This window comes from Typopeltis vanoorti, chromosome 22 (assembly GCF_054136105.1).
Source record: "Typopeltis vanoorti isolate ZY-2024b chromosome 22, IOZ_Tvanoo_1.0, whole genome shotgun sequence".
Taxonomy (NCBI): domain Eukaryota; kingdom Metazoa; phylum Arthropoda; class Arachnida; order Uropygi; family Thelyphonidae; genus Typopeltis; species Typopeltis vanoorti.
The window spans coordinates 58,498,163-58,518,132 of NC_143570.1; the positions used below are offsets into that span (position 1 = coordinate 58,498,163).

The 19,970-nt window shown below is 35.7% G+C and overlaps 1 protein-coding gene across 2 annotated transcripts in view; it reads left to right on the top strand.

The window, feature by feature from the left end:
- The window catches only part of LOC150094439 (aladin-like), a 401,031-nt gene that overhangs the window by 157,621 nt on the left and 223,440 nt on the right, over nucleotides 1-19,970 (top strand). For both annotated transcript variants that reach the window (XM_090412342.1, XM_090412343.1), the window contains 2 exons: nucleotides 6,302-6,429; nucleotides 17,314-17,438. In XM_090412342.1, coding sequence (XP_090268468.1) covers nucleotides 6,310-6,429; nucleotides 17,314-17,438 — 245 coding nt within the window. In that variant the 5' untranslated portion in view covers nucleotides 6,302-6,309. The remainder of the gene's footprint in view (nucleotides 1-6,301; nucleotides 6,430-17,313; nucleotides 17,439-19,970) is intronic.

Sequence of the window (19,970 nt, forward strand, 5' to 3'; positions counted from 1 at the left end):
GGTTACTTCACCTGGAAAGGTCAAATTTACAAGAAAGAAGAAGGAACAGCAATAGGATTTCCTTTATCACCAAACCTAGCAAACTTGTTTCTAGAACACCTTGAAGAAAAAATATTCACTTTTGAACCCAAACCAAAAATTTGGTTAAGATATGTCGACGACGTATTTGCAGTCTGGGATCATCCCGAACATGAATTACAGCTGTTTCTATATAAAATTAATCTTCTTCATCATTGCATCAACTTTACGTTAGAAAAAGAATCTCCACAGGGTATCTCCTTTTTGGATTTACACATCCAAAGAAAAGAAGACGGTTCCATCACCACATCTGTCTTTCGCAAGCCTACATTCTCAGGTTCACTACATTCACAATTCTTCCGCTCATCATCCATCTCAGAAATCTGGCATTATTAAATCACTAGTTTCCAGAGCACACAAATTCTGCTCCTCTGAAGAATCTTTAAACCAGGAATTAGAAGTAATCAAAAATACAGCCATCCTAAATGGATATAATCCGAAAACAACTCAAAAAATCATCAGTCACTTCTCCACACATCAAACCAGACAGGAAGAAGTCCATAGGATTCCCATACCTTACGTCAAAGGCATCTCCAAATGTCTTTCTAAAATTATGAAGAAATACAATTTTGCCACTTCTTACAAACCTATCAACCAAATTTACAACTTGTTACCTTCTTTTAAGGACAAACTCTCACCTTTGATGTTGCCTGGCGTTTATGAAACATGCTCATGCAAATTGTCTTACTTTGGACAGACAGGTCTGTTCAGAAATGCATCTCGGAACATCAAGACCACATTCGTCTTTTTAAACCGCAAAAATCTGGCTCTCTCAACATGGAATTGAAAATCCAAACCATAGGATCCATTGGGAAAAGTCTAAACTTTTACATAGATCTTTATATAAACATGAACGTTTATACAAAGAAAGTTTTGAAGCCCTACTACACAGACCAAACTTAAACCGCAACGACGTTCTTACTATTCCTGAAGTATGGGAAATTGTCATACAAAATTGTGTTAAATAATTAATTTTTTTTTTTTTTTAACACGCTACGCACGTTTAATGAGATTCTATTGTAATCATGCGCCCTAACTGTATGTTATTCCTTTTATTATTTTAAACTACTGTACTGATGATGTCCTAAGATACTTAGGATGAAATATTTACAATTAAATAATTTTCACTGTGGTTAATACGTGTGTTTCTTTTAATTTAATCTTATTGCAACTAAAACATCTGGGAAGTTCCCTCCTGTCCTTTATTCCATTAGTTCTCTCTGATTGAGGTATAGTTGATTCAGAGGTCCCATCTGTTACTGCTGCCAGCTGCTTCAGTACAGCTTCAAGATGGTCCATAAAGGGCTGTTGTAGCCATTCAACCTCTTGTCTAATTAAATTGTGTACTTCCTTTATATTAATAGAATCAGCAATTTCTGTGACCTTATTTTCTTCTTTTCCTCCCTTCTGTTGGTCTTTACTTTTTTCTTTAGGATTCCTTATATTTTTCTCTTTCTTAATCTCACTCTTTGGATCTGATACTTATGTAATGCGTATCTGGCTGGTAGTAGATGCGGGATGCAGATCATATAGCCTTTCTTCTTTTTCTTTATGGCCTGATAGCATTCTTCTAAATTACTTATCTTCCTTTTATATGCTGCCTCTTTATATTCTTCTCTTACTCCTAATCTGAATTGGTTGAAGATAGTCCAATCAAAGTGACTCTTTTTATCACTGGACACACTCAAGCTATTAGCTAAGGTGAGCAACCTATTATGATACTCAGTGATAGATTCTTTTTTCTCCTGTCTGCACTTCTGGAGCCTCCACAGGTTTGGGCCCACGCTTCTAACTTTGGAAAACTGAGATATCAGGGTATCCTTGAATTTATTGTATTCCAAAGTGTCTCTCAGTATGGGAGAGGAATACAAAAAATTCTTTGCCCTACCAATCAGTTTATTCCTTAAAATTATTAGAAGCTGGAAGACCGACCAGTTTCCGACGTTCCTTAGCTCCTCTACAAACTTGAAGAAGGACAACACATCATTGTGGTCTTCTCCAGAGAATTGAGGGATGATTAGGTGAGAATTCACTATCCTAAAGAATTCTACATCCCTCATCTTGTTAGTACTAGTGGCTCCTGATCCTGAGTTACCACTGTTCACATTCATGGTTCTTAAAAAATTTCTTACACTATATATATATATATATATATATATATATATATATACACTTTCTATTTATTTGCCTGTTCTTTATTGACAAAACTGTTCCAGTCCACTATTTCTTATTTTAGCTACTGTGGATTTTATCCTGTCGCTGCTGCGCCATTGTAACGAAAGCTGTCTGCTGCATTATTATAATATCTTCTTTTCTATTCTTTATTACTAGTTAGCAGTGCATGCTTTTCCTCTCATAACCTTTCTCACTTACTCTACTGCATATTATGTTTATCCACTTTCTGTATTTACTAGTCGTATGCCTATGAACACTGGAAAATTTATTTGTTAGACTGCACCATCCAATATATCAATATTTGGCATAAGACTCAATAAGACGTTCGGTAGATCTCTCTCTCCTACTAACATAAAGTCCTTCAACAAAGTTTATATAAACAGTCGTGGTTCTTTAAGTAGTTAAACTGCACTTTTAATGCCTTAATTGTTTCCCACTCACAAGTCCAATTTATTTAGGAGCGGTGCAGTTGTAAAATAAAGGATCAGGTAGCACTCTTTTAACAAATAATTAAAACAGATTTATTTACATTAATATGAAATATACATGGATCAAACGACAGGGAGAATTGCTTTCTCTACCCATCTAAAAAAATCTTTAGCATAAAATTAGAACCTTTTACTTCAACACTAAATAATCTCTTTAACTCAAAAACTTATTTACTCTCTGCTTAGAAATTCAACTATTTAAACTTCTAGTTTACTCGCAAAGAGGTTAGCTAACTCTCTGCTAAGTAAATTTTACAAATTTGATATCAACTTCTAACATACCATTTGACTCTCTTATGGACACTTCTTATTACTATTAAACTAACTCTTAACAGTCCATATATAACATATCTCCTAGATTATAAGAGAAAATTTACAAAAGGATGGAACTTACAGAGGCTCTGTATCGCACGTTCAGTTAAGAGTCTAGCACTAAAGTTTCTATGGCATTTCTTTCATCTTGAGTTTTAGGCTTCCTTCAGGAGTGCCTTGCTTCAACGGTATCACGTCGGAATATTGGCGGGCTTTTGGACTGCAATCTGCAGTACTCGAATAGCACATGCAAGAGGTTTCAGCATATGGGCAAATTCTCCTCTGCATCCTACTTCGAGAACTTCTGCTTCTAACTGCTCCCACTTCTGCTTTTAATCGCTGATGACTGTAACTGCCAACCGCCGATGACTGTTCTGGCTCTCTTCGGTAACAGCGCTTCACCTTTTGCTCTCTCGGCACCTGGATCTCGGCTCTCCTCTGTCAGCAACTGGACCTGGACATTCCTGCTTAGTAACTGGGGCCTTGCCTCTTCTCTTTTCTCTGCTGCCACTGCTCTGGTTCCGACTGTCCTCTCTTGTGGTTCTAACTGTCTCTCCTCTGCCGACTGCTGGAAGCCCCTTATGCTCGTCTCAGTCCTGTTTTATTTTCCCGTTCTCCAGACCTTGCACTAATGGTTGTAAACCCCGAAGAAAATCGACATGACTCTTTCATCTTCTTTTAAGTTTGACCCGCTCTTTTGATCGTATTTTGCCAGGTAGCAGAAATTTCTCTCTAAAAGTAGTGGACCTCTTTGATACTTTGCTTGTCCTTTCGGGCCGTGGAAACTTCTCTAAACCTGCGGCACTCTTAGATACTAACTTTAAAGGTGTTATGTGCAGAGCTTGTAAGCAACTTTCTCATACACAAAGATAGTAAACAACTTTCTTGTGCTCTTACTCATAGCTATATACAAAGTTCCGATGGCAAAGCATTGTCTTTGTTTTTGACGTTAAAACAGTAAATACAGTCACTTCCCATAGGATTAACTACATTAATATTTAGCAAAATATACATAGAAACAAACAAGGTTATTTATAGTTCTCATGAGACTTGACCTCTAAAATCGATGTTAAGTGCTTTGGTATTTTTAAGCTACATTGAATTTTACATGCTTACACTTGGATAAAGGATTAAGCTAAATATATAATTTATAGTCTAACCAAGTAAAATACTTCCAACAGAATTTACACATCTCAGAGATCTGTAAATTCTTGCAACTAGTAGGTGTTTTGAAGTTAGTCATTTTTATTTAAGTTCTCTGGCATGTTTTTTTATCAAATCATTGATAAAATTCCAAACATAATTTTTTGAGTGCAGTCAATTCCATTTTTGAAATATTTCTCAGTGGTCTTTTTGCTTAAAGTGCAAAGAAACTGAATGTGGCTTATGTCATTGAATCTCTTTGTGATCTTCCCAATCATTTTTTTTTTCTTTTTTTACATTGACTGCTATGTCTTTCAGGATATTACAAGTAGCTAAAGCAGAATTGAATCCTTTTAATAATTAATTCTTACCTGATTGGGACAAGGTAATAAAAGACAGTTTAATAAAGTATCTGACAGGCCAGCCACTATATCTGGGGAAAATGTTTCTTCTGTGGGATATTGTAAATAGGTTGACAACATCTAAGCTTGCCAGGATGTTTGTTGGTTGAATGTCAGTTCAACCAATGAGTATTTACCCCACCTTTTGGTGGGGTAAATACTCGTTTTCTTCTTTTCCTTTTTGTGCAGAAGCATGTTGAATTTTTTTTGGTAAATTGGGTTTATTCCTCAGAGAAACTGAAAGCGTTTAGTTGGCATAGTATGTCTACCTTTGATGTCCCATAAATCCACTGGAACTGAGGATGACATTCAGAATGCAGTGAGAATGTATAGTGATCAATCTTGGGTAGTTTGGCTTATGAACTTCGGTATATCATCATTGTCCTTGCATCTAACTTGAAAGATCAGTCTGTTCAGAAAGTTTTTGTATTTGATGTGCAACTTCTCTAGCTTATTAACTTCAGAACAAATAAACTCATCACTTCCTGTGAAAGGTTTAGATTTTGATAGTGACCTGCTAGAGGCCAGACATGGAATTTTTTCAAGTCACAATGGTGGGCTCATACCTGGTGATGAAACTCATCACCTAAGTAAAGACATTCAGAAACATTCATGTGCATGTTGAGATTTGCCTCCACATCCTGTTAGTTGTAAAGCAGGTATGCTAACCACTCATCCACTGAAGCCAGAAAAAAAAAAAAAAAAGAAAATAATAATCATTCTGGTCCATTTTGTGTTTTGGGAAATTTATTTAAATCATTAAACAGTTACATCATGTAGTTATAAATAATCATAAAAACTGTACATATTCAAATAATATTTAAATTACTAAATTTATATTATAAATTATATATTTAGTTTAATCCTTTATCCAAGTGTAAGCAAACAAAGTTTGCGCCTGAAGTATCTTCAGGACTGCGGCAACTCGTGGCAAAGGTGGACTAAGTTCTCACCACCTTCCTTAGTATTCCATAATGCAAAGCACATCTCCTTGCAGACATGTATAATGCTATGCTTTATGGGAAGGCTCACTACTCAGGCCTGTTTCAACCTTTATTGAGGTCTCTTCAGTGGGAACCAGACCCAGAGGTGATACCAAGGTTGAAGCGATGCAGAATTAATATTTCCATATGCCAGTTGCCAAAAGGTGTCACACCTTATTATTAAATTACTCTGGATTATAGAAAGATGTTGGAAGTTTTTCCCCACTTGGTTAGACTATAAATTATATATTTAGTTTAATCCTTTATCCAAGTGTAAGCAAACAAAGTTTGCATCTGAAGTATCTTCAGGACTGGGGCAACTCTTGGCAAAGGTGGACTGAGTTCTTATCACTTTCCTTAGTATCCCATAATGCAAAGCACATCTCCTTGAGGACATGTATAATGCATAGCATTAATGTATAATGTATAGCATTATACATATCTGCAAGGAGATGTGCTTTGCATTATGAGATACTAAGAAAAGTGAGAACTTAGTCCACCTTTGCCATGAGTTGCCCCAGTCTTGAAGGTACTTCAGACGCTAACTTTGTTTGCTTACACTTGGATAAAGGATTAAACTAAATATATAATTTATTGTCTAACCAAGTGGTAAAAAACTTCCAAAAAAAATTTATATTATAAATTTTATATTAATATATAAATTATATATTATAAAAACTGATGTATTCAAATGATATTAATTGTTAACATTCTCTTTTAGAATTTACCATGTGTTCATTATCATTATTCCCTCCACCTCCTCCAAAAGGCACAGTGACACTCGCTGAAATTGATAATCATTTAGTAACAGCCCCTGTAGGAACAGATCTGGGAGAATATACAGATGAAGTAAGTCATACCTATTTAATTTTTTAATAAGAATGAAAGTGTGGAACTTTAAGATAAAGTAGTAATAGACAGCACCATATATATGCTTTTGACTAGGCTCTTTAGTTTAAGTCTCAGCTTTGGTTGAGGTCCAAGAGAGTGAGGGCAAAATAATTCCTTTGTATAAGGGAGGTTCTAAGCCCATAGTAGCAAATTCTAGACCAGTCAGTATCTAAGCCATGGTGGTAAAAGTACTAGAAAAATTGGTAAAAAAACAAAAAGAATTCCAGAATGGATAGATAAAAATATTATTATTATTGTTCCGGGCAACTCCAAGGAGTCGACAGACTCATCGAGGGAGGCCCTAACATCATGTCAAGAACAACTATTCGACATTGACACAGTATCTATCATACCTTGCCTTGAACTCATTCACGGTCGTAGCACCCACAACAAACTCTGGAAGCTTATTCCACTCATTCACCACTCTCCAAGTAAAAAACCTAGCTCTAACACCCTTGTCAACCACGCTCTTGCCCAGCTTCCATGCATGGCCCCTAGTCCTCCCACCACCAGTCATATTTTCAAAAATGTCTTCTGGATCAATCTTGTAGAAACTCTTCAGTAATTTGAATGTCTCAATCATATCACCCCTCTTTCGCCTATCGTCCAAAATATGATACTATATGAGGGTCAACATGGCTTTGTGAAGAGTTGGTCATGCCTTAGTAATAATTTACTAACTTTTTATAATAGAGTAACAGCCGAGTTGGATAAAAGGAAATGGCTACACGATGATTTTGCTGGATTCTGCAAAGGCATTTGACAGAATACCACATGGAATTCAGTTACACAAATTAGAATAAATGGGTATGGATATGACACTGGTTAAGTGGATAAGAGGGTGGCTGCTTTACAGACATCAAAAAAAGTGGTATATGGAGGAGTAGAATCGAGGCAAAAACAGGTGACTAGTAGTGTTCTACTAGATTCAGTGCTGGGATCATTGCTGTTTAATTTCTACATAAACGATATAGGAAATATTCACTTGTTTGCTTATGATGCAAAATTAGGTAGAATAATAGTTAATCAAGGCTATGTGGAGAGCTTGCAGGACGATTTAAATAGGCTGTCAATATGGGTAAAAGTTAATGGGTGTCAGTTTAATGTTGAGAAATGTAAAAAATTATGCATTTTTGGATAAATAGATTACAAGCCATGTATCATATTGATGGCACTGTACTCCATGAAATAGATGAACCTAGAGATTTTGGTGTAGTAGTAGACAGAGTTAAAGTTTAGAGGAAATGTTTCAAGGTAGCCCATAAGATTACTTGGTTATTGAAGAACATTAACATGTAGAGATAAGGAAATTGTTATTCCTCTTTATGAAGCCTTAATACGCCCACGTCTGGATTACTGTGCTCAAGTTTGGTCCCTCTGGTTTCTTGGTGATGAGGAAGTGGTGGAGAGGATTCAGATGTGAGTGGCCTGTGGAATGTTCCCTATGAGGATAGATTGAAGGTGTGTAGATTGCAGAAGTTAGTTGATAGGAGAAAAAGAGGGGATATGATAGAAACATGTAAGTAAATTGCTTAAAGGGTTTTAGGGTTTTATAGGATAGATGCAGGGGAAATGTTTCAGCACTTGGCTAGTGGGACCAGAACAAGGGGTCATCCCTGGAAATTGTATAAAGGTATGGTTAGTAGTGGTGTGAGGACTAGATTTTTTGCTTGTAGAGGAGAGTTGTGAATGAGTGGAATGGGTTGCCAGAATCAGTTGTGAGTGCTTTTTCTGTTAATGGGTTCAAGGAGAGGTATGATAGATTGTGTGGATAGATTGGGTTTTCCATGATGAGTCTTCAGGCTCCATGGAGGAGCCTGAATTATAATAATAATATACAGGAATACCTCAATTATCACGGTTATTGTTGGCACGAAAAATACTGCAATAATCGAATCCGCGATAATCGGGATAAATAATGCGTGTAAAACAGGTGATCAATGCCAAGGATTTTTCAAATCTATTAATTAAATTTTATATATCAAGTAAAAAAGAAATTGTTAAACGTGTTAAGTAAAAAATGAAGGTTCATTAAGAAAAACAAGATTATTCTTTAATCTTTATTTATATATAAGAAGTACATACAGTACATACAATTATTCTTTCTTGGATAAAAATTGGTGTAGAGTTGTCTGGTGGAATTTTTTCTTTCTTTTTTCTTCATATAAAACTCGGTAGCAATGGATGGAATTTTCAATTTCCTGATGAACTTTCAGTGATCACTCGAGATTAGGATCACTGTTCAAGATTTTTTCTTTAAAATTTTCAGCAATTCTAAACATTTTGTCCATTTCTTTGAGAGTAAATTCCTTCGGTGCCAAGTCAATTTGTCGTCATTATCATCGATTTGAGCATCGTAAGCACGTTCTCTCTCGAGGTTAATTAGGTCTTCATCATCCAGCTCCTTATCATGTGACTGAAACAGGTCCTGAACATCACCTTTTCAATTTCTTTTAGTCCTAGATCGAAGCCAAGCTCAGTTATGTCATTGATAACATGGGTTACTTCATTTTCAAATCCTTGAAAATCATTTGCACAATGAGGAATAATCTTTTGCCAAGCCACTCTCAGGTTGCTAGACGTTACTTCACTCCATGCTTCCGTGACATTCTCAATGCAATTTTTGATATTGAATGCCTTCCAGAATTCTGTCAAAGTCATAGCTTCATCTCCTGTAGTCTTTTCTATTGCTTGTGAAAAAGTTCTTCGTGGGTAATATGCCTTAAAGGATGCGATTACACCTTGATCCATTGGCCGGATGATAGAAGTGGTATTAGGTGGTAAATAAATAACTTTTACATTTTCGCACAAATCATTCAGTGCTGTTGAATGACTTGGTGCATTATCTAGTGTCAACAAGATTTTAAAATCAAGATTTAATGACTTGCAGTACCTTTCAGCATCAGGACAAAAAAAGTTTTTAAACCAATCCTCAAAAATAGTTTTCGTCATCCAAGCTTTTCTGTTGAATCTCCAATGAACAGGGAGAAAATTTTTATCTAAATTTCTAAGCGGGCGAGGATTTTGTGAACGATAAATAAAGAGAGGCTTCATCTTGTAATCTCCAGAAGCATTGCCACATAGTAAAAGTGTTACACGCTCCTTCGAAACGTTGTAGCCAGGCTGTGATTTTTCATTTTTTGCTAAAAATGTTTTAGTGGGCATTTTTTTCCATAATAAGCCTGTTTCGTCAGCATTAAATATCTGATCATTGGTATAATTTCCTTCTTCAATGATCTGTTGCAATTCACCAGGAAAGCTTCTACTTTTTCATTGGCGCTTGCAATTTCACGTTGTACACAAACACTATTAATGTTCGATCGCTTTTTGAACCGATCAAACCACCCTGAACTTGCAGAGAAAGTTTTTCTTCTACTACTGATGGCAAATCATTTTTGCTTTCTAATTGTTTTCTTTTTAAAGTTTCAAACAAATTCAATGCTTTTGTTTTTATAGTCATTTGACTAAGAGGAATTCTCTTTTGGTTACAATCTTCTATCCACACTGACAATAGCGTTTCCATTTCAGTCATAAGATGGCTTCTGTTTCCCGTAGTTTGGGACACAGATAAGGGCGATGCACTTTGTCCTAGTTGCTTATAGTTTGCAGCGTGGTCTAAAATATGGTGAACAGTTGATTCATTTAGACCGTACTCTCTTGCAATTTTGGCTTTCGTTATGCCTGCTTCATACTTATTTATCATATGCAACTTATCTTCTAAGCCAATCACTCTGTTTCTTCTTGATGGCTGTAGACTTGAAATCATCCTTGTTTCTTTTAGTATTCATTGTAGGGGTAAATAACAAGAGAAATAAATATCCACATGTACTTCAGGCAAGGGTGGATAGTTACTGGTAAGTGTTAAAAGGCTGCGTCGGATACAAATGAAGCGCTACAAGAGAGCGATACCTGGAGAGTGGTGACTCGAACTAGTTGCATATGTAGTGGACTACATCGATAATTCGAATTTGGAGCGCAATAATTGGAATTTTGGTATCAAATTATAAACCGCGATAAATCGAGAATCGCGATAATCGAAGCCACGATAATCGAGGTATTCCTGTATATATATATATATATACAGGAATACCTAGATTATCACGGTATATATATATATATATATATATATATATATATATATATATATATAGGAATACCTCGATTATCACAGTATATATATATATACAGGAATACCTCGATTATTGCGATTCTCGATTTATCACGGTTTATAATTTGATACCAAAATTCCAAATTTGAATTATTGTGGCCGTGAGATGCAGCCCACATATGCAACCAGTTCGAGTCGCCACTCTCCATATATCGCTCTCTAGTAGCACTTCGTTTTTATCTGATGGCGCCTTCTCACCACTTACCAGTAACTATCCGCCCTTGCCTGAAGCATGTGGATATTTATTTCTCTTGTTATTTACCCCTACAATGAATGCTAAAAGAACAAGGATGATTTCAAGTCTACAGCTATCAAGAATAAACGTAGAGTGATCAGCTTAGAAGATAAGTTGCATATGATAAATAAGTATGAAGCAGGCATAACCAAAGCCAAAATTGCAAGAGAGTACGGTCTAAATGAATCAACTGTTCGCTATATTTTAGACCACGCTGCAAACTCTAGGGCTTCGATCTAGGACTAAAAGAAATTGAAAAAGGTGATGTTCAGGACCTGCTTCAGTCACATGATAAGGAGCTGGATGATGAAGACCTAATTAACCTCGAGAGAGAGAGAGAGAGAACGTGCTTACGATGCTCAAATTGATGATAATGACAAACAAATTGACTTGGCACCGAAGGAATTTATCCTCAAAGAAATGGACAAAATGTTTAGAATTGCTGAAAATTTTAAAGAAAAAATCTTGAACAGTGATCCTAATCTCGAGTGATCACTGAAAGTTCGTCAGGAAATTGAAAATTCCATCCGTTGCTACCGAGTTTTATACGAAGAAAAAAAAAAGAAAAAATTCCACCAGACAACTCTACACCAATTTTTATCCAGGAAAGAATAATTGTATGTACTTCTTATATATAAATAAAGATTAAAGAATAATCTTGTTTTTCTTAATGAACCTTCATTTTTTACTTAACACGTTTAACACATTTCTTTTTTACTTGATATATAAAATTTAATTAACAGATTTGAAATATCCTTAGCATCCTTAGCATTGATCACCCATTTTACACGCATTATTCATCCCGATTATCTCGGATTCGATTATTGCGGTATTTTTCGTGGCAACAATAACTGCGATATTCAAGGTATTCCTGAATAGACATGGCTGTTTGCACTACATAGTGTCATTCTGAACATGAACCTGAAAGATTCTGATAAAATAATGCTGATGGAAGTAATAGGTGATATTCAAGTCATATACCAGTTTTCTTGTATGTTTTTTTAATATTTAGTATTATTATAGGTTGTGTTTCCAAGCGAGGGAGATTCCGATCTTTCAAGATGAATTGAATCAAAAATGCACCTAGTTTTCATATAAGGCATAAGAGTATTAAATAAAATTCAGTAGCTATAAAAAATAACTATTAAAGTAGTTCTTTATTTTCACAATTACTGCTTTGTAACCACATCTTCTTTAGTTGGCATGCTGAAGTTAGACTTGTAGGAGGCTCAAGGCTATGAAAGCTACTTTTTTTCAAGAATTTCTCAGTTGAAACCTGACTTACACTTTTACTTCTGATTGTAATCCCTTGGTGTGTAACCTGCATTTGATAATCTTTGCTTTGAAGAGAAATTCGAGTTTCATCATTCTTCAGTGGCAATGTGATCTGTAGCTGCAGCCCTACCAGTCATTTTGAGATTATGGAACTTATAGTGACTCATAATGGTCAAACCATCCACAACTTCCAGCAAAAGGTGTTGGTTGCATTTCATCTTTCTTCAGATCTTCATACAAATCTTTCACCTTTTCTAATATGACTGCCCCAGACAAGTGCATGTTCTGATGCTCCAATCTATATAGCCAGCATCTTTTCCATTTTCTGAATTGCGAGACATCAAGATTTTATTATTCTCTAATCTCACTGAGATTAGTGGACAATTGAGTGCCTTGTGCAGTTGTATCAGCATTATCACTTTAGAATCACTCAGTTCTATGACACTTTAATGTCAGTACTATGTTGATCTCTGTTAAGCCGATTCAGAACTTCCAATTTCATTCCTGAAGAATGAAATTGGAAGTTCTGAATCTTTAAACAGTTGATCTTTATTTGCATTCTTCTTTTCACTTAGTTTCTCTTTTTTTTTTTTTTCTCTTACCAGACATCTTGCTGAAAGGATGCAGAAGGTTTTTTTTTTTTTTTTAAGATACAGACAATACTGTATAGACCAATAAGAAGGCAGTTAGGACACAAAGTGGACACAGAGTCACTGAACAGTGGGTTGAGGTAGGAAACAAAGTACATGAACAGAAGCTTCAACACCTTGAATAGGTGTTGAAGCTTCTGTGGAAGTTCCATTACTACCAGTCCTGTAGTAATGGAACTGCATCTATGTGAAAATGCATATAATGAAATTTTATATAACGAGAGTTAACTTTATTTCAAGACCTCCATGGAGTTAGAAGACATCATGGGATGTCCAACTCTTTACAGACCACAATACATGCCACCCCATAATGTACCTTGCCTTGAAGACATTCACCACTCATTTGCTACTTGAGGCAAAAAAAAATATTACTTCTCATTTCCTTACTCACATGCCACTCATACAGTTTCTAAGGATTACTTCTCATTCTCCCACTACCCCAATTAAATCAAATTATCAGCATGGTTCCCATCTTAAAAAAAGTAAACGGTCTTCTCTAGCTCTCCTTGGCATCTCTCAAGTTCCTTGTGACTGTCATCGTTCTTACTTCGGGCAAACTGGACGCTCAGTAGAATACAAGAGACCTATCTTATATTAGCAACAGTAAATAAATCTAGATCAGCATGATATGACTGAAACATACACTTAAGTGTATGTTTCAGTCATATCCCTCTCTTCCTCTTGTTTTTTTTAGAGATCCTTGTGCTGAGAGATTTCTTTTAATTAATACCACAACATAAGGAATAAGTGATACTGTTTATTTAAGGTCATATATTTCAGCCCGAATATTACAGACCATCATCAGTGGCAACAACAGTTAATTACAAGATAGAATGTGAATAGTGGATTGATTTGAAAAAGTAAGAACTGTGTGATGTTAAACATAAAACAACGCAATGGTATATCTGAGAGAATATCAATCCTTCATTAGATATTAAAAAAAAAAAAAACTAGTGATGTGTGATTAGAATAAGACTTTCCCATATCTTAGAGAAAGAGAGGCAGTCGTTGCAGTTTAAGTTCGAATGGTGAAGTATAAAGCCTTAGCACTTTCTTAAAACAAAAATTAATTTAACCCCACATCGATGTAGTTAATGTGTTTTATACCATAGGATATTATGATCTGTGTCTATTCGGTGCTGTGCCAATCGAGATTTTAGATTTACTGTTGCTAATATAAGATAGGTATTCTTGTATTCTCTTTTCTACTGAGTGTCCCGTTTGGCCAAAGTAAGAACGACGACAGTCACAAGGAACTTGGGAGATGCCAGGGAGAGCTAGAGGAGACTGTTTACTTTTTTTTTAAGATGGAAACCATGCTGATAATTTGTTGATAGGAAGAAAAGTAGCCACTAAATTGTATTTCTTAAGAATTCTGGAAATGGATTCTGAGATGCCAGAAATGTAAGGAATCGGAACTTAATATACTGTTTTCTTATTATTTGAGCTAGGATTATAGGAATTAAAAAGCTGCTGTGTGGTTGTTTCTGAGAAGCCACTGAGTTTCATATATTGTTTGATGTTTAAGAGTTCCTGCTGTTGTTTTTATAATTATAGTCTTCTGTGAAGGATAGTGAGCCGATGACTGAATGTAGCATCTAGTGAAAGTTAGCTTTTGATAAATCTAATTAATTCACTTGTTGGTGAGCAGAGAAGTAGAATTCTATTTCCATAGTAAATTCAATGTGTGAATGTAGATTGCTTATATTAGATTAAAAAAAAAGTAGACACTGTTTCTTCATTATGGGAATAGATAGCAAAAACATAGTCTATATAATGAAACCAAAATCAAGGCTGAGGGTGTATGGATGATAAAAAGATGTCTTCTAAATGTGCTGAATAAAAGTTAGTGAGTGGCAAGGGAGAGTTGAAGGAACCACAGTAGACTTCCCATCATGGTTCCTTCAACTTGGCTGTAAAACTTATTTTGACAAATAAAATATCCAGAGTGCATAACAAAGTCGAATAATTTCACTACATATCCTGTGTTAATGCTTCTGAAAGTAGGTGTATCCTCAAGAGGAACATTAGTGAAGGCTAACTAACTTTTTTTGAAATAGACCAGGTTCCTCACATCACTGATGGGAATCGAACTCAGGTCTTTCCGACCAGAGGGCTTCATCTGAGTTACAGAGGCTACTTACAGATATAGGATGTGATGGATATGCTTGTACACAAACACTATGGTAACTATCAACAGTTTGGTTTAAAAAATTTGCATTTAAAATATTAACATTGTGTGTGCGCAAATCCTGTATATGTTCCTTAAGTATAAAGAGCTAATAAGCTTCATTTCGGCAATGAGAACATTACTTAAATTAAGGGGATATTAAATCCCACATAGTTTTAAAACCGAATAAGAAACTCAAAGATCGGAATCAGAGAGTTTCTTGCCGAATATAGTAAACTATAAAGTATCGGCGACACTAGCGTTAGCCAATGCAAGTGATCCTAGTATGTAGTACAATACCGGGCAACTCGTTGCAAAGGTGGGGGAAGTTCAGATCGCTATTCTTAGGTATTTTCCATAACGTAAAAACACATTTCCTAGGAAATGTATGCTGTTATTACATTATGGAGGGAGGTCACTACCCAGACCGGTTTCAGCCTTTTTTGAGGCTTCATCAGTGAGTAGCTAGACCTAATACCAAAGTGTATAGCGAAAAGAACTTATGTTCTCTCGTTCTCAGAGTACATAAGTTCTTTTCGCTATACACTTTGGTATTAGGTCTAGCTACTCACTGATGAAGCCTCAAAAAAGGCTGAAACCGGTCTGGGTAGTGACCTCCCTCCATAATGTAATAACAGCATACATTTCCTAGGAAATGTGTTTTTACATTATGGAAAATACCTAAGAATAGCGATCTGAACTTCCCCCACCTTTGCAACGAGTTGCCCGGTATTGTACTACGTACTAGGATCACTTGCATTGGCTAACGCTAGTGTCGCCGATACTTTATAGTTTACTATATTCGGCAAGAAACTCTGATTCCGATCTTTGAGTTTCTTATTCGGTTTTAAAACTATGTGGGATTTAATATCCCCTTAATTTAAGTAACTGTATATGTTCATATGTGTGTGGATGAGCCTTTTGCTCATTCATAGTTTTAACTACTACAGTGAGGAGGTGTTGACCTCACACAATAACTTTCTCATGCAAAAACACTTCTTTTCACTTCCATGGCTACATACAAAATGGTACTTGGTGGTTGGTGATCATCAGAATATGTGGCATACATCACTTGGAATAACTTGTTTACGAATTAGTGTTAAAGTTAGGTAGTGGTATATCATTCTTATGTTATACAGGAAATGCAGTGAACTGTGTAAGCAGTTTATTTGAAGGCAAACAAGGAAAATCTGTGATATCATTTCTTAGGAGGATATGAAGAGTAAATTTTGTTTTAATATATTATCCTGTGCAGTTTTAAAGTAATTATTAAGCAAATTCTGGTTAGATTTAGAATGGAATAAAATAATAGACAGGAATGGAGGGTGAAGTGCAGAGGGCGGGGAGGGAGTGTGCATGCATGAGAAGAGTATATACTCAAAGAGACTAGGCTGGATTGCATCCTTTTGTAGATTCATCAAACTCAAAGATAAATGAGACAGTTTGATCACAGAGTTCTTGTAGCTGTAATTACTCTGGGAGAAAGTGCATTTGGGTAAAAATAAGAGAGATGTAATTTGGTTTATGGGATTATATATGACAATGCTACACAGGATTCTAGTCTGTTCTCTTGGCGTATGTTCCCCATCTCTCTCTCTCGCACACACATGCACACACACATTGTCTCTTCCTACTTCCACCTGGAATTGCCTTTCCTTAACATGTAACTTATTTCATCCCCAGCCCTCCCCCTCTCCCTTTTATCAGCCTGCATACACGTCTCGATGCAAGGTGAGATATTCCCTTCTCTTCCCATCTTCTTCAAATAATTTCTGTAAAGCTGACATATTTGGCTGAATGGATGGCATCTCAGTTTTCCACTCTCCAAGCTGTGCAGTCGAATCTTACTGTAAAATAAATAGTTGTGAATGTGTCTAGGTGGTAGACAGTTTTTGTCACCTAGTTGAGAGCAACACCTACTTATTGGATGCCTTCAAAAAGTTTCATGTTTGGTCTCTAGAGCAGGGAAATCAAATCCCTATCAACTAAATGCAGTTACTGTGGTAATCAACATCATCATGCCTGTTTTATTGCTGCAGCACTGTACTCGAGAGAGAGAGAGGTTGAACTAACATTGTAGCTGAAGATCAAAGACAGAACTAAGCTTAGTGGTATGGTTTGTTGATTGGTCAGGTGTTATGTATTTTAATCTACCCCTTCCCCCAGATATGCTTGATGCTCCTGTTATTTTGGTAATTGAAAGTCACAATAAAGGCTAAATGCAGGATTAGTTTGTTTTTTAATATTTAGAGGGAGATTTGTATCAAACCCAATTTTATTATAACTTGACATATTCAATTTATTAAAAACTAGTAATCTAATTCAGGTACATTTTGTGTAAAAGCTTGCAGGTTATCCTTACATTCATATCAGCAGCGAAACACTTCGGCCGACCGTGTCCAGAGAAAGTGCCCAAAGTGCATTTATTCAGCAAGAAGATACTCTGTGGAAAAAAACAGCAACTGCTTGGTATGTTATTTTATCATTTGTGGTCATGCATCTTATTTATTTTAAGGATGTACAAAAATGAAGGACTTCAGAGGTTCATGAAATTACCTAAGTAACTTTAAAACTAGTATTTCAAGTAACTCGTTGGCTGTGAGTGTGCATATACCAGTTAGTAGACTGTGAGTTCCTATCCTGTTGTCTTATGAACATATTTAGGTGGGAGATGAATTTTATTTCATGCCTGATGCAAGACTGCTGCCTGCTTAAGGTAACTCTGAAATGGCTCGAAAAAGTTCTGTGTTTGGTCTCTAGAGCAGAGTTCCCAGATTGTTAATCCATTCATTCACTCTGTCTTACCTCTCACTTCCTTACAATACAATAAAAGTTAAAGATCTCACTTGACTTATACCTGCATATATTTTCTAGCAATCAGGTTTCACGATAAACGTGTTTCCCTCATTTTCTGAAGTAGGCATGGAGAGGTAATAAATAAAAGAGCATAAACAGATATAAAAAAAAAATCTGTGCATAAAAGTAAATGTAAATAATTCATAAAAACATGCTTAAATGAACCAGGTGTTAATAGTTTATGTACAGTAAGTTGAACTGGTAAAATGAATATATATACAATATGTACATAATTGATATACAGCGATAAAGATTAATGCTCTGTAAAAATTTGAAAACTGAATACTTGATGAATCTGATAAAAATCTGCATTAAGTGTATAGGGCTCAGATTATGAATGTAACTAAAACAGTGACCATGCTAATTGACGAAATGAGGTTGATTAAAATGTGAATGATGGTTAGTCTGGTATCACAGAACTCACACACAGGCATATCATCACCCCTCATTAGGAAGGAGTGTGTAAGATGACTATGACTTATGCAGAGTTGAGCAAGAACAGGTCCTAGATTGCTACAATTTGATTTCAGGCTTAATTTGATAGAGCTTGCTATTGGTCTCTCTATTCCACAATAAAAACCTTAAAAAAAATAATAATTAAAAAAAAAAAAGTTTAGTCCACCCAAGGTAATAATTAATGTACTGTTAGTTACAACTTTTTGCTGTTGGAGTCACCTTAACAAAAAAGTAAAGTTTGGCACAATTATTTATTATTAACTAAGTTAAAGGTGAACAGTTAAAGGTGCTGCTGCACTAAACGTTTTACAGAGAATCCGTTATTGATTCTATGTTATGTAAATTTCATTTTTATAACAATTTTCTTCTAGAAACTCCTGTTTTTCATTCCTACAGATATGCATACTTGCCAGAGAACACACAATTCACAGACATGCTGGCTTAGTGGTTTTAATTGCTTTGGCCTTGAGACCACCCATATCAGATCAGTATGCCATGAGATAGAATTTTCAGGTTTTTTTGGCTAGATCAGTATTTTCCAAAGTGCGGATCACAACCCATTAGTGATTGTAAAATCTTGTATGAAGAAAAATTAGAACAAAATTTTTCTATACCAATTTTACTTGGAAATAACAAATTATACAAAATACTTGTAATTGAATTAACGTTTACCTCAATTTTTTTGCTGTATTGAATCTGGTAAAATATTAGAGTAAGTTGTTAAAATATTTCAGAACCACTGAAATTGTACAAACAAAGAAATAGCTCAGACAGTATTAGACATCTTGACCTGAGGCTAGCAAAAATCGCAAAGGTCAACAGGTTACAGGGTTTTCCCGCCAAAACTCAGCAATTTTGGAGTGGTGGAGAAGACCCCCTCCAAGAATATCTGGACGGTTTAATCTGAGGAAGTTCCAAGATCAGGAGAGTAGGATAAAAGGGAGCAATTGGAGGGCCAAAGCACTCTGTTCCTGGCTCTCGTTTCCGGTCTCGCTTCGAAGAGGTTCCTGTGTCCAGCCGTTCCAAGGATGGGGGAGTCATGTCCCGCCAGCAGAAGTCTGACAATGATTAGGAGGTTCGTAACAGCAGTGACGGTCTATTCCAGAAGTCCCACCCTAAGTTTCTAGACGATCTCCGAGTATGCTGTATCATCGTTGCCATGAGCTAGTGCTCAATTGTGGTTTCTACTGGAAGGAAGAGGAACGTGATCTTCTATGATCTAGTGTACTTAACTAACTTGACAAGATCAAGTACTTTCTAGAACTTTCCTAGATTGTAAAAATTGAGGCTGAGAATGCTGATCCCATAGTTAGTTAGCGTAAAGAACATTCGTGAAGTCGGAAAGCTGTACTTCTAATTAATGGTGAACTAATTGTTTAGAGTTCAGAGAAATTGGCTAATGTCATGTGATGAAGGGGAAATTGATTGTAAAGTTTAGTTATCTAATTCTGTTTTAGCCTGAGTTAAGTTATGTTAGAGTGTATAAATGTCTATCCACGTGTCTGATTGTTATGAACATGTGTATTGTTTTATATCAAAAGGCCTAAGCGAGAAATGCTAATCTAATCGAGCGGAGAACCAGACATGTGTTTTTACTTTGTATTCATCATTATTTAGCTGTTAATCAGAAGTAGATCATTTGATAATCTTTGTAATTACCTTAATTTAGAATGAATAAACAGTTTTGTT